Source organism: Salvia miltiorrhiza, chromosome 3 (assembly GCF_028751815.1).
Source record: "Salvia miltiorrhiza cultivar Shanhuang (shh) chromosome 3, IMPLAD_Smil_shh, whole genome shotgun sequence".
NCBI lineage: Eukaryota > Viridiplantae > Streptophyta > Magnoliopsida > Lamiales > Lamiaceae > Salvia > Salvia miltiorrhiza.
In genome coordinates, this window is record NC_080389.1 from 5,217,328 (window position 1) to 5,232,913 (window position 15,586).

Consider the following 15,586-nt stretch of genomic DNA (forward strand, 5'->3'; position numbering starts at 1 on the left):
ATATATATATATATATATATATATATATATATATATATATATATATATATATATATATTTCCAGCTTTACATAATCCATTATCACCAAACGTGTTTGTATCATAGGTAGTGTTGATATGTCCTTGAGATCTGTAATCTGTAATCTAGTTGCACAATAAAATTTGTTGTCCTCTATATCTGTGAATATAGCCAATTTGATTAACTACGTAAATTTGTGTTTTTTTTGTACTTATGTTTAATTATTGCTCTATAATCCTATTCTATCACAACAAGTAGGAATAGTAAGGAAAGTAATCAATCTTTATTTACGACAGATCTAGGAACTATTTTTATTTATTTAGTTTATTAGCAAGATGCACAGTTTTGTTTGAGAGCTAGGGAGCAAAATGCACAGTTATTTATGGCTGAACGTGTGAACGGAAATATTGAATTTTAAGTAGAAATAAAATTCAATAGCAAACGATTCTTCTGCGCACACTGATACACATGCAATATGTACGCACCAAACAATTTTATACGTATGCAATACATACGCATTAAACAATTGTAATGGTATTTGAATTAATTTGATCCAGAAGAAATGCAATAAATATTCAATCTTCAATATAAAAAGACATTCTTATTCTTTTACGTTTTTCATTCCATAACTTAAATTATTAAAGACATTCTTAATGAAAATTTTGACTGGTTTTATTTATATCTATATATTGATTAATTGAATAATAATTCATCATTAAATTTGCTTTAAAAAATCATCATTAAGTGGATATTTTTAATTTTCAAAAATGGTAATTTTATTTAATTAAAATATATATTTTTCATTCTATTTATAGAAATATGTTAAATTATTTAAATAAAATTGCAATATATATCATTCAAATTTTGAACTTAATTTAACTTATATTTAATAGGTGTATTTAAAATAAAACACATTTCCATTTTTAATATAATGAACTATTTTGTCTTCGTTGATCCAGATCAATTTGGTCCAAATAGATATACCCTAAACAATTTTATCAAACCATATGTGGGATGTCCATTGAAAGATTCATTTAACTGAAGTGAATACTTTGTGCATTTCGAATATAAGATAAAATAAATAATTAATAGAGTAAAATTTTGAAGTAGCCAAAATGAAGCATAAAACACAATTTATGGCCACACATTGAAAAAACACAAATTTTGGCCATTTTTATTGATTTGGACGTTTTTGCCCTTAATGAGGCGGACTGGGTAGGATCAGGCACGCGGGTCGCGTGCCGGGTCGGGTTAGGCACTTATGGCACTATTAGTGCCATAAGTGCCATCGGAAATCCAAAATAAAACCAAGTAAAATAGTCATTTTGGCACTTATGGCACTAATAGTGCCATAAGTGCCAACGAAAATTCAAAATAAAACTAAGTAAAATGGTCATTTGGGCACTTATGGCACTAATAGTGCCATAAGTGCCATACGTGCAGCACAAATACAGAAACAACATCATTTAAACCCTAAATGGAACATCTAAACCCTAGGGGGAAGTGTGCACTTATGGCACTTATGGCACTAATAGTGCCATAAGTGCCATACGTGCAGCACAGATCAGATCAGCACAGATCAGATCAGATCAGATCTGATCTGCCGCCGCCGCCGCCTCATCATCCGCCACCTGACCAATCCCTCCTCCACGCGTTTCAGAGGATCGGATCTCCTCCACCGCCGCCGCCTCATCCTCTACTCCGACGAATTCTGCCGCTGACTTCTGCTCGGCGCCGCTGCGATCAGATCAGCTCTGCCGCTGCGATCAGATCAGCTGCGATCAGATCTGCTTGGCACCGCCGCTGCGATCAGATCTGCTCCGGTGACTTCTGCTCGGCGCCGCTGCCGCGTAGCCGTTGGAGAAAGAGAGAGGGAGATGAGAAGGAGAGAGGAGATAGCGCAGCCGCTGGAGAGAGAGAGAGGGAGATGAGAAAGAGAGAGGAAAGAGAGAGAAGGGTAGAATAGTCATGACATACAAAAAATGGCTAAAATTTATGTTTTTTCAAATGGTGGACAAAATTTGATGTTGTATGTTGAATAGGGCCGAATGGCCCTATTGTTTCTAATTAATATATGCCGAAAATTTGTCTGTTTCCGCTGCTCACGTTCCAAATTCAGAGGCAATTAATCCCCAATCGAAGTTTATTAATTTTTAATTATGATTTATTAGTCATAATATTTAATTATGCATCTGGGCCAGCTAGAGTGATCCCTATAGGGTGTTTACTTATGAAGATTAACTTAAATTAAATAGATAAAAATAACATAGCTATAGGTTAATCGATTGTTTATTAAGTGATGGAAATTTTGGGATATCAATAAAAGGTGGTCTCCTGTACACCCGGGTGTACCGTACAATCAGATGTAAATGACACTAGCTAACACTAATACCAAATGGCACTAACACTATCTTGAAATGACACTAACAACTATTTTGTTTTACAAATGACACTATCATGTTATATAAATAACAATATTCCGAAATGACACAAACACTATATTAAACTAACACTAAATGACACTTCACTATATCGAAATGACACTAATACTTCGGGTGTACCGTACACCCGAGTGTACAGAAAATTTTGTGTATCACAAATTTTCGTGATATTTATATCATTTTGAGCTAATTTTACTTGATTGATATCTCTCATCGTAAGAGTGTGATTGGATTAAAATAATCAATCATGTTGCTTATTAATGAAAAAAAAGTGTTTGAATTATTAGTTAATTCGAACTTATTCCTGGAAGTCAAAAAAAAAATATTACATCTGGCCCGACCCCGACCTCGACCCCATGAACACAACAACTCTTGTTTTCTGCTTATATTAAGAAGTATTTATAGATGAAAGTGACGATATAAAACACATAGGATTTGATACAACGCACGTGAAATGGTGAAACGTACTTACGTTGACAAAAATGGAACGAGAAAAGGTGCGTGGACAGAAGAAGAAGACCATAAGTTGAGAGCTTATGTTGAGCGTTTCGGCCATTCGAACTGGAGATTGCTTCCCAACTCTGCAGGTTTTACAATTACATTTTGATTTTTTTGAGTTTTTATTTGGATTTAATGAATGTATTGAATATTGATAGATCTCTGAGCTGTATCTATGCAGTGGATTCGATGGTAAATTAACGAAAAATGATTGGTGTTTTCGTAGGTCTAAATAGATGTGGAAAGAGTTGCAGATTGCGATGGATGAACCACTTGAAACCTGGCCTAAAACGAGGTGGTTTCACCCAAGAAGAAAAAGATCTTATCGAAAAACTTCATCATCAACATGGAAACAAGTATGAACTTTCCAATCATGCATTATGTATGTAGTGTCTATAGCTACATACTCGTTCCTGAAAATTGTGGTCTTATATATTATTCTCTCCGTTTCAATTTAAGTGGTGCATTTCTTTTTGACGCGAAATTTAAGGAGTTAATGTTTAGGGGTTTAAGTGTTTTAATTTTGTCATTAATTATGTATGTAATAATTAATGATTTTACATATATTTTTTAAATTTAAAGCCAAAATTTAAATTTATTATACTTTTTTTTATGGGCAATTACCCAATAAACGAAAATTAACCCAAATCAGAGCTAAGTTTAATTAATGTAATTAGTTTTCTAATCATCCCTTATTATTTCTCAAAAAGGAATATGCACCACTTTGTTGAGATGGATGGAGTACTATAATATATATATATATATAAAATTTTTGGTATTTCCTTAATTATATGAAAATGACCCCACGAACTTTTCATCTCACTATTTTATAAAAAAGTGTGAAAATTCAATCTCCACTCAAACCAACTAACACACTTTTTCTTAAAAATCCATGCCATCTATATTGGACCACAATTTTTAAAGACATGTTACTATGATTTAGATTGCACAAAAAACTCATGTGAAACCAGTTTTATGGTGAAACCGGCTTTATAGTGTCATTTTTATGTTGAAGTAGTGTCATTGTGAATTCGGTTTCACCATGAAACCGGTTCACAGGAGACCACTTGGTTAGATTGAACGTTCCACTGCAAGATATGAGTAGGATTCCAACTTATGACTTTTACGATGCGTTCTCTTTGGTTGTAAATTTATCATGAAAAAATGAAAGATAAATAAAATTTCACCCTTTAAATCCTTCTTTTCTTTTCTCACATATCCTACTTGACCCTTACTCATTCCTCATTTACACTATAAATGAGGGATAATATTATCACATCATTTTTTATGTGATAATATTATCCCTCATTTGTAGTGTAAATGAGGAATGAGTAAGAGTCAAGTAGGATATGTAGGAAAAGAAATGAAGGATTTAAAGGGTGGAATTTTGTTTATCATTTCCTTTTCCCATGATAAATTTACAACCAAAGAGAACGCACCCTTATCCTAAAAAAACTTATGATTTTAGTTTAAGGGTTAATGATACAGTTTTTATCCACTTTCAAATCGCAAGACAAAATACACGCTATAAAAGAAAATTATAAAATTTACGTACTTAATTTAGCTTGAAATGACTTACTCCCTCCGTCCACGAAATAACTTCCTATCTTTCCTTTTTGGACGTCCACAAAAAAACTTTCATTTTTTATTTTTGGATTATACTCCACCACTTATAATTACTTATTTTTCATTTTTCACAACTTCCAATACACTCAAAAACTTTTTCTTCAATCTCAATACACTCAATAACTTTTTTCCTTAAAACTCGTGTCACTCCCTCTTAGAAAGTCCTTTCGTGAATGAAGGGAGTATTATTTTGCTTTTATTCTTGTTTTCTTTTCTTTTAATTAAACATATTTTGCAAAAGAAGATCTTAATGGGTTGATGTCTAACATTAAATAGGTGGTCTGCCATAGCAGCAGAATTACCTGGAAGAACAGACCACGAAATAAAGAACTACTGGCATGCACATCACAAGAATTATCGTGATCAAAGCAAACCTAGTAAATCATCAGACCAAGAGCTTTCAAGCTGCAGTAGTGTAGTTACTTCCTCTGTTGCTCCAAAATTAAGCCACATCTCACCTCTTCAATTATTCATTTTGGAATCCAATGATTCATCCACGCAACAAAATTGCTCCAACGTATCAGCCATCACCACTCAAAATTCTGATGGATTTCATGATACTTTCTGGACCCAGCCATTCATGGTTGAAACAGATTCCGACTATGATTATGATTTTAGGGTTTTTTCTCCTCTCTTCCATACCTGACTCATACATGTTGTAGCAATAACAAATTAAATTAGTTGTAACGAATAACATTCTTTTATATAATTGTGAAAGATCGATCTAACGTCCATGATCTTGTTATATATATAATCTCGTTATGGATGACATTTTTAATTTCATGTGAATATATGGTGTATGCATGTTGATGAAATGAAACAGAACAACCGTGGTTTTCCCTTCTCATCGTTAAAGGGAAAAAATGAAATGTATATGTGCCTAATTTAAAAGTGTATAAATAATACCAACACTATCAATAACACAAGAATTGAACGTTTGCTGATTTTTCTTGGTGATGAGTATATAAGCTCTTATACAGTAAGAAAAAATTAAAGTCTAAAACATAAGTACAAGTTATAATGACAGTGATCAATGCCGAATTCCGTATATAACAGGTAATTCTTAATTATCACCATTCAAATGCAACCGAAAATCAGAAGATCGCTGCCTAATTTCGGAGATTAAGTCTGAGTTTCTGATCTTTGTTGCAATGGTTTTGGTTTTCACCATCTTTAACTCCTCCAACTTTCTCATCTCCCCAATCTCTTCCGGAAGGTATGGACAATTCCTGATCTCTAAATACTTGAGATTTGACAGTCTACCTTCTCCAACTTCAAATTCTCTCACATTCCGCAGGTCTTGCATGCACAAGACCTCAAGGTGATTCATGTATTTCGAGATCACCCATTTCTTCACCAATGTATGAGTTTTGCAATTTGAGGTGCCTAAGGACAGGTAACGTCGCGGCTAGTATTGGCATGGGGGTCTTCATCAAGACAGCTATTAACCAACGTCAACGATTCAAGTAATCGAGGGAAATTAGAGGCACATGGTAACATGGGAAGGATCGGAGCCCTTCTAGTTTGAGTGTACGAATACTTCGTAGAATACCAAGGTTGTCCATACAAGGCATGCTTCTGAAACAGAACCCTCTTAATATTAGGTTTTCAAGATGAGGCAACACCCTAGTATAGCCAAAACCTTTTAGTCATATGAAATTCTAGCTATACAAATAAAAATATGGAAATACTAGCATTTTTTACTAAAATACCCTTATAGTGTGCAACAGTATAAACTATTACACATTTTTAGAAGCGAAAAAGTGTGTAATAGTGTATTTTACACTGTTACACATTTTTTTGCAATCAGTGTGTAACAGTGTAAAATACACTATTACACGATTTTCGCAATTATTACACGATTTTGAAAAAGTCTGTCAATGGTCTCCTTTTTGCTAACTATTTGCTAACTATATATTCCTTAAAGAAGGCCAGATGCAAGAAGCATGGCTTGGATTCTGCATCCAATTTTTTATAACTGGACTCAAATAACAGCACCAATGAGCCGAAATAAATGGATTTAAGACCTTCTTCCCATTCACTCTCTGTCAATGGTTTTCCGGAAGCTATGATAGGAAAAATTTAGGGAGAAATGGGGTTTTACTTGAATTGCTACGGCACACTCATATATTTTACTTAAGTTTTACTTGATTTGTTTTTTTTTTTCTCCATTTTACAAATGAGAAGCAACACTATTTATAGTATGCAATGGATTATTCTAGAGACTTGAGATATTACACTTATGAATGTGACTCTTAACCTAACCAACACTAAATATGAACTAGTATTCAAAAGGTCAACAGACAAAGTATATTATTTAACACCCCTTCTTAATTTGTAGTATTGACTTGTTTTTTTGAATTTCTAGAATTAGTCGGAGGTAGCTTCTTTCGGTAGAACATCAGCCGAATCTTGAGCATTTTCTTTTGCTACAAGTCGAACATTGTGTTTTTTAATTTCGTCTTCTTCATTGAACTTGATTTTGAAGACCTATTTTAGCCCAATAGTCTTCTTTTCTTCAATAAAATCAACGAGCTCCCAAGTTTTATTTTTCTCAATGTTGGACATCTCTTCGTGCATAGCCTTCTTCCAATGCTCGTCCTTTGATGATTCTTCAAGGTATTCTAGTTCATTTGTAAACAAACAAAACTCACAGCATTCATAAATGTTAGAAACACTTTCATCAATAGAGGAGTAGAACACAAATTCTTCTTAGGACTCTTTAGAGAGTTTGACTCGTCTTCTTTTTCTTCATTTTTCTTTTGAAACCAACAATCCCTTTGTGAATGATTTGAGATTTTGCATCTGAAGTAGCAATCTTTGGATTCATGGTTTAACTTCTTGCAAATAAGACAATTAGAATTGTTACCAGAATTTTGTGATGGCTTGCCTTTCCAACTGCTTTTCTTCAGTTGTGATTGAAAAGTTTGATCCACTAACGGTTTGTCCGATCGATTGATTCTTTGCTCATGTGCAAGAAGCGAACCCGTCAATTCATACACGGTCATCTTTTACAGATCTTTGGACTCCTCGATTGCAGCAACTGTATGATCGAACTTTGGAGGAAGAAATCGCAACACCTTTTCCACGACACCTCTATCTTCAATTGTGTCACTACAACTTTTGATTTGATTTACGATCTCCGCGACTCGTGAAGAAAAATCATGAATTGACTCCCGATCTTCCATTTTGAGATTGTCAAAATCTCTCTACATAAAGATTGAAGCTTTAAGGAGATTGCTGATGAGGAGTAAGGATCTCATCAGCCATCCTATCCCAGGAATGTCGAATCAAGCGGCGCAGACCTAAGCCTGCGCAGACTAAGAAAGGAACTGATCTAGACTCTAGGTGCACCTGGCTCGGAGGAGCGAAGTCGCGTCATACAATTGTCAAGGCAAGATAGCGGCGCAGACAAGAGTCGGCGCAGACCAGAAGAGTCAGCATGACATTAAAACAACATCCGGAGAAGAGTCAAAGGAAGAAGAAGCGCTGATAGGAACAAAGACTAAAAGAGCCGCGCAGATAAGACAAAGGGATAACACATATGAAGGGCCCAAGTACATCCTATATAAAGAGCAGCGCAGACAAAGTTCCACCCCGATTAAAGACAACACGGACAAAGGCTTGACACGATAAAGTCAGCGCAGACAAAAGGTCGTCCCAGCGGAGTCAGCACAGAAAAAGAATGGAAGCAACCAACGTCGAAAGTCTAGGAAGACCACGTGTTCAACGTAAAGCTGCAAGGTAGTTAGGAAAGTCTGTTAGATGATAGAGAATCATTCACGTACACCGCGTGTGGAGCGCGTGAATGACTTGTAAAGACCTTCTTACCCTTCGCCCTAATGTAATCCTATAAATACCCCCTGTGGCTCATTGTAATACACACGCAAATTTACTTTAAGTTTCTTATCTGCAAGTTTCAAGCGAGTTTACTCTGACATTGCAACTCAGGCTAGATCTGATCTCCTTCTCCGGTTTATTTAGACTTAGGTTTTAGTGTTGAGCTTCACCAACTGGCGCCGTCTGTGGGAAAGTGGGCTAAGGCGTGAGTTTTTGGGGAGTGTATCCGAGTGTTCTCATGCATGCTTTGGGTAAATCTGATCGTTCAAGTCTAAATCTAGAGGGGAAATGGGGTTCTAATTGCCAGATCTGCGTTTGTGATTCATAACTGACCATATCTGCCTATTGCGTAAAAAGGGAACAGATCAATTACATGATTTGTGTTTGAATGTTTAACACGATTCGGTTCACATTTTTGATTAATATAATATGCGTCTGTTTGTGCGTGTTTGCGATCTGTGTGGTTTTTGGGATCTGAGTGGCCTCTGCCACCTTGCATGAACAAGGGAAACAGAACAGGGGAATGAAAAGTTTCGAAATATTTCTGGGAAATTTTGCCATTTTCTGAGTTCTTAAAACCTTTTATGCTTACGTCGTTCGTTAATCTTTGCTTGTTTAATTTTAACGTATGCCCGTCACGAGCTGGTTGAGGTAATTTGCTCTCCTTGTGCTTGATATTTTCCTGTTATTTTCGGCTAACCTTTGTGTTTTTTCGGAGAGCATATTTCCCCGGAGTTCTTTATTATGGGAACATCCTTTATTTAAACATGAGCGACGGAATTTTCGCCTACCTTTGCCTGGGTTTATTTCCCAGAAAAGGGGAAATATCTATGATCTTCAAAGAGGACTTCTATGAATTTCTTTCTATCTAAGGATTTCCGTACATTTGATCAAGAATCATTCTATGGGCCGGAGTTCGTGGGTTTTCTTTTTTTGGGGCTTATCTCTATTATTGGAACGCTTATGGGCCCATCTATCATAAAAAGGGAATTACATGTAAAGCGATATCAGCGCAGCCCGTCTGCGCCAACATATTTATTCCATTCTTAGCTCATTCTTATTGCAACTCAGTGAACAGGTACTTTGCAATGGCAACTCATGAGCACTGCAAGGATCTAAGCAAGGATTTCGAAGCTGCCGGAGGGAACACAAGCACCAAGCCTACTGACGACATATCAACTAAGGGAATTGATTTGACTGGGCTAACTCCACCAGGTTTCGCTACGATCAACAACATGGTTCCAGGGTCCGTACAGTCTAATATGGGAACAGTCATGCCCGCCACTGCCACTATTGTTCCGGCATCAGGACCAGCCAATGTCCCTATTACTGAACAAGTGCTAGCCATGCTCAACTACGCACCTATGCGCTCTTTAATGGGCATTACTCAGCCAGCTGCCACACCAGAGGGAATCATAACTGCCCAAAAAGCAGCAACTGCGCCTGCGCAGGCTGGGGGAGGAGAGACAGCGATGGCAGCGCAGACGGGAGTGAACAGGGGAGAGGAAGGGGGAAGGAATAAGCGAAAGTTCATTACGAATAGTGTTCAGATCGAAGATGTGACTGATTCAACCAGCGGGACTACCCCGCAGCGCAGCCGGGGAATGCACAAAGACAATGACAAGCTGAAGGAAAAAGTATCTTTCCTCCGAGACCAGTTGAAGAGTTTGGAGACAGAACTTAGAGAGCATGATCATAACACGGAGGTGAACAAATCCCCTGACCGGTGCGAGCCGAGATCTGAAGAACCCCGGAGGGAGCTACTCAAAAGAAGCCGGCGCAGACCAACTGAGACCATGGTCACAAGAGATAAAGAAGGGCACAACTCTGATGCTCCCATAGTGATATCTGCCCACATGAGTCCATTTTCAGAGGAAATATTGTTGGAGCCGCTACCGGCAAATTATCGCCCCATCTCCCTGGACTATGATGGTACCACCGACCCAGAGGTACATATGGCTCGCTTCGAGGGATTAGCCGCGCTGCACCAGTACGGGGAGGGAATCAAATGTAGGATCTTCGCCACAACTCTGTCAGGTATGGCTCAGCGATGGTTCCATAACCTAAGAAGCAACTCTATACAATCCTACGGTGATTTTCACCTCATGTTCATGAGACAATTCGCTAGCGCAAAGAGGGTAGGGAAAACGCCCATTTCTTTGATGGAGATCAGACAGGAATCCCAGGAAACGTTTCGTGAATATGTGGCACGGTTCAACACAATCGCGTTAGACATACCAGAAGCAGAATCTCAAATCAAGTGGTACGCCTTCGCTAGAGGGTTAAAGCAAGGCCCACTCTTCGAGGCACTTTAGATCAAACCGCCCACCAGTTTCGAGGACATCATGACAATAATACCAGGGTATCTTCAGTTGGAAGATGCGAAAATGGCAAGAAAGGCAGAGGCCGATAAGCACAAACCTAAAAAGCAAGACAGCGCAGACACTGGGGAAAAATACATCACGAGGAACCCCTACCGAGGATTACCTCCCAGAATTCCAACAATGGCCGTTGAGGCCGGAACTGGTTCTTTGACCACGGCGCAGGCAGAGAGGAGAGACGAGCGCAGTGGTTACCGAGATGATCTGCAAAACCCGACTCAATGGAATCGTCACATAGATGAAAATTTTCACCAAATCAAGGGAGAAAACTATTTCAGAGCCCCAAAAGACTACCAACCAGGAGCGCCAACCCCAGGCAGGAATAACTTATTATGTGAATATCACAACCGCTATGGCCATCTCACCCGCGAATGCGGACACTTGAAACATCAGCTAGAAATTTTAGCAAGGAAAGGGTTCCTGGACCAGTACATAGAAAGGCCACGAGGCACATACAGAGAGCGTCGCTATGATGAACATAGGCGAGACAGAGACGATGAACGGCGCAGACGTGACGACGACCGCCGTGGTCGCGACGACAGAGATAGGAGGGACAGACGTGAGGAAAGAAGGGAAAGAAGAGATCATAGGCGAGACAGTCAGGACAGACATAACCCCGCAAATCATGTCCAGTATGACAGAGAAGTGCATATGATCACAGGAGAAAACAATATATCAACATCTAACCGGGCCAAAAAGCAATTAGCTCGCACAGTCAGATCAGGATACTACGACCAATCTGTCATGACAGTCAACATCACGCCCGATGAACCGATAATATCTTTTGGACCAAAGGATGCTAGGCCTCTATTCTATCCTCATGACGACGCCTTGGTATTTTCCGCCAACGTGGCTAATGTGCTGGTACATCGTATCTTTGTCGATTCAGGCAGTGCTGTCAACATCTTATACCTGGAATGTTGGCGGGCAATGGGTCTAGAGGCTAAGTTAGAGCCCGCGGTGGCTCCTCTCTATGGATTTTCAGGGGAATCAGTCCTACCGGTGGGAACAATTGATTTTCCAATGACTATAGGGCAATCAGGGGGAAAAAAGACTCGAATGGTCAAATTCTTAGTCATCGATGCACCAAAGCCCTCTTACAACATGATCTTTGGGAGGCCGGCGCTGAACTCTTTCAAAGCAATAATTTCTACTCTCTACCTGAAGATGAAGTTCCCCTTGGAAGAAGGAAAAATTGGAGAGGTTTGGGGAGATCAAGCCATATCGAAGAAATGTCACGTACAAGTGTTAACTCAATACTCGGGACAATAAAGGGAAAGGTCAATACTCCAAACAGAGACAAGCAAGAAGGGAAAAACGGGAATGGTTACGGCTTCAGAGCCCGAGCGGAAAGAGATCGCAGAGCTGCAGGGTGGAAATGATAAGATCCCCCTCGTCACCACCACCGATACGTGCATGGTTATTGAGCTTTTCACGGATAAAGAAGGATTCACTACCAAAATCGGGGCACATATGGAACCAGAGCTGCAAAGAAAGGTAATAGCCTGCTTGCGCAGAAACGCTGATGTATTCGCATTCAGCACAGCGGACCTGAAGGGAATTGACAGAGAACTAGCCGAGCATCGATTGAATGTAGACCCCACAATTAAGCCAGTGAAACAAAAGACGAGGCACTTCGGCGCTGAAAAAGACGCCGCTATCCGAGAACAGGTACAAGCATTGCTAGAGGCGGGACATATTGTGGAAGTTCAGTATCTGGAATGGGTGTCCAATGTTGTTATGGTAGAAAAGAAAGCTAAGACCTGGAGGATGTGCGTGGACTATCGGGACCTCAATGCGGCCTATCCGAAGGATTGTTACCCATTACCACGGATCGATCAACTAGTGGATGCTACGTCAGGGTGCGAACTTTTGTCGATGATGGACGCTTACCAAGGGTACCATCAAGTCAAGATGTATAAGAGCGATGTTATCAAAATGGCATTCGCAGTCTGCGCAGGGATCTTTGCATATGTGAGTATGCCGTTTGGACTAAAAAACACGGGGGCCACGTACCAGAGGATGATGGACAGAATTTTCAAGGACCAATTAAAAGAGAATGTGTCGGTCTACGTACACGACATGTTAGTGCGCAGCGTTGAAGCACGAACACATGCGGATGACTTGGAGGAAATCTTCTCGGTCGTGCGAAGACACAAGCTCATGCTCAATCCAGTCAAATGCACTTTCGGAGTGTAGTCGGGAAAATTTCTGGGATACAAGGTTACACCTGAGGGGATAGAGGTAAATGCAGACAAAGTTCGAGCTATTCTGGACATGACAGCACCGCGGAACATCAAAAAAATACAAACATTGAACGGAAGGATAACCGCACTAAGCCGGTTCATATCATGGTCGGCAGAAAGAAGTCTACCTTTTTTTAAAATTTTAAGAAAAGAAAGTCGGTTCGAGTGGAGTAATGAGTGCCAGCAAGCCTTCGAGGACCTCAAGGGCTATCTCAAAGAACTACCCATCCTGACCAAGCCGGTACCAGGGGAACCATTATATCTATACACTTCGGTGGGGGTAGAATCGCTGAGCGCTGTGCTAGTTCGAGAGGAAAAGGGTATCCAGAAGCCAGTTTACTTCGTGAGCAAAATCATCTAGAGAGCAGAGATCAGATACACCGCAACGGAAAAAACAGCTTATGCTATCAGGATCACCGCAAGAAAATTGCGCCCTTACTTTTTATCACATAAAGTTATCATTAGAACAGCGCTGCCCTTTCAACAAATCTTGGGGAGGCCAGACCTTGCAGGAAGAATGGTAAAGTGGGCCATTGAATTGGGGGAGTATGATGTGATGTCCGAGCCTCGTACAACCATCAAAGCGCAGGCCTTGGCTAATTTCATTCAAGAAACCACAAGGTGGCCGTTGCGGGGACCATGGACGGCGCAGGTCGACGGCTCCGTCACCAAGGAGGGGTGTGGAGCCGGAATATATATTGAATCACCAGAGGATGGAACTTACCAGTTTGCGATCAAGTTCGAGGACAAGCTGTCGAATAATGAGACAGAATATAAGGCAGTCATAAGGGCCGCCCACATCTTGAAGGAGCTTAGAGCAAACACAGCTATAATCAAGATCGATTTACAACTAGTAGCCCAGCAGTTGAGGGGTGAATGCGAGGTCCGCGATGACAGAATGAAAGCTTATTATGATCAAATGCAGCAAATCAAGGAAAAATTTGAAGAATTGGAAATAGTACAAGTGCCCCGAGAAGAAAATCGAAAAGCTGATCTCCTGGCAAGGATGGCCAGTGCCGTCGAGCAATCATGGAACGATGAAATCACACTCCTGTTTGAGCCAAAGAGAAGTTCAGAGGTCCAAGTCAGCGCAGTCGAAGTTGGGAACGATTGACGAGCGCCAATTATTCATTTTTTACGAATAGGGGAAAGAATGGAGGGAGACACCTCAAAGTACGCCAAATATGAGAATTTTTGCTTGATCAACAACCAGCTTTATAAAAGATCTTTCACACATCCGTTCCTTAAATGTTTATCACCGGAGAGGCAGAGTTTGCTCTAAAAGAAATTCATCAGGGTTGTTGTGGGAACCACGCAGGATACAAGGACTTGACCAGAAAAATCATCAGAGCAGGGTTTTATTGGCCCGGCATCGACAGAGACACTAAGGCATATGTAAAGAAATGTGGATCTTGCCAGAGACACGCACCAAGAATCAACATCCTAGGGGAGGAAATGGGGATAATGTACTCAGCACATCCCTTTGATAAATGGGGAATTGACATCGTGGGCAAACTGCCAATGGCACCAGGAGGAAAGTGTTTCTTGATAGTGGCAGTAGACTATTTTTCGAAATGGGTGGAAGCAGAGGCTGTAACAAGGGTAGATGAGGCCACCATTGAAAAGTTCATCTGGAAAAACATCTGTTGTAGATATGGGGTGCCCAGAGTTCTAATATCAGACAACGGAGCCCAGTTCACTAGCCAAAAAATTGAAGATTTTTGTTCAAGAATGGACATCGAGCAAAGATTCGTCTCAGTGGCTCATCCCCAAGCCAATGGTCAAGTAGAGCTGGCTAATCGCACTATCTGCAAAGGCATCAATAAAAGATTGGAAAGAAGCAGGGGACGATGGGCAGAGGAATTGGACACGGTTCTGTGGGCACTGCGCACCAGCCCAAAAATAGCTACAGGAGAAGCCCCGTTCACCTTGGTTTATGGCTCAAATGCGGTCATACCAGCAGAGGTAAGGCTAGAGTCACATTGAATTCGTACATATGATCCAGTGCAGAATGAAGAACTGCGCAGACTCGAGCTGGACCTCATAGACTTAAAGAGAGAAGAAGCTCAGGTCAAGGCAGCCAAGTACAAGAGCATTATTAAAGCGGGATACGACAGGAAGGTCAAGCGGCGCCGACTCCAGAAAGGCGACCTAGTACTCAAGCGCGCGGATGCTCTAAAAGCCACCGGGAAATTCGAAGCTAATTGGGAGGGACCTTATATTATCACTGAAGTCTTAAGAGGCGGAGCGTATCACTTGTCCGATCAGGAGGGGAGATCTCTTACAAGGCCGTGGAATATCAACCATCTCAAGAAATTTTATGTATAAATCTCATATATGTGCGGTCATTATGTAGACCAGATACTCTTTTTCCCCACAGAGGTTTTAACGAGGTCTGGGGCCATGGTCATCATCAATAAAGATCTATGGTTTTAGGAAGAACTTGCTTTTTATATTTTTCTTCAGCATAATTTACAACACAGGTCATGAGGACGGCGCAGACAAATTCAAGGCATAAATTGCACGACGAGGGCAT

The 15,586-nt window shown here is 40.1% G+C and overlaps 1 protein-coding gene across 1 annotated transcript; it reads left to right on the plus strand.

Annotated features, from left to right (window-relative positions):
• Positions 1-2,913: 2,913 nt before the first annotated feature.
• Positions 2,914-5,229, plus strand: LOC131017164 (transcription factor MYB30-like). The gene is made up of 3 exons (XM_057945895.1): positions 2,914-3,046; positions 3,184-3,313; positions 4,860-5,229. The coding sequence occupies exons 1-3, from the start codon at positions 2,914-2,916 to the stop codon at positions 5,227-5,229; spliced, it is 633 nt and encodes a 210-aa protein (XP_057801878.1).
• Positions 5,230-15,586: the final 10,357 nt, after the last annotated feature.

Excerpts from the sequence above, each read along its gene's own strand:
- LOC131017164 (XM_057945895.1), top strand. The coding sequence starts at position 2,914 with ATGGTGAAACGTACTTACGTTGACAAAAATGGAACGAGAAAAGGTGCG. Across the intron at positions 3,047-3,183 it reads ATTGCTTCCCAACTCTGCAG|GTCTAAATAGATGTGGAAAG; the intron begins GTTTTACAATTA and ends GTGTTTTCGTAG. Across the intron at positions 3,314-4,859 it reads CATCATCAACATGGAAACAA|GTGGTCTGCCATAGCAGCAG; the intron begins GTATGAACTTTC and ends AACATTAAATAG.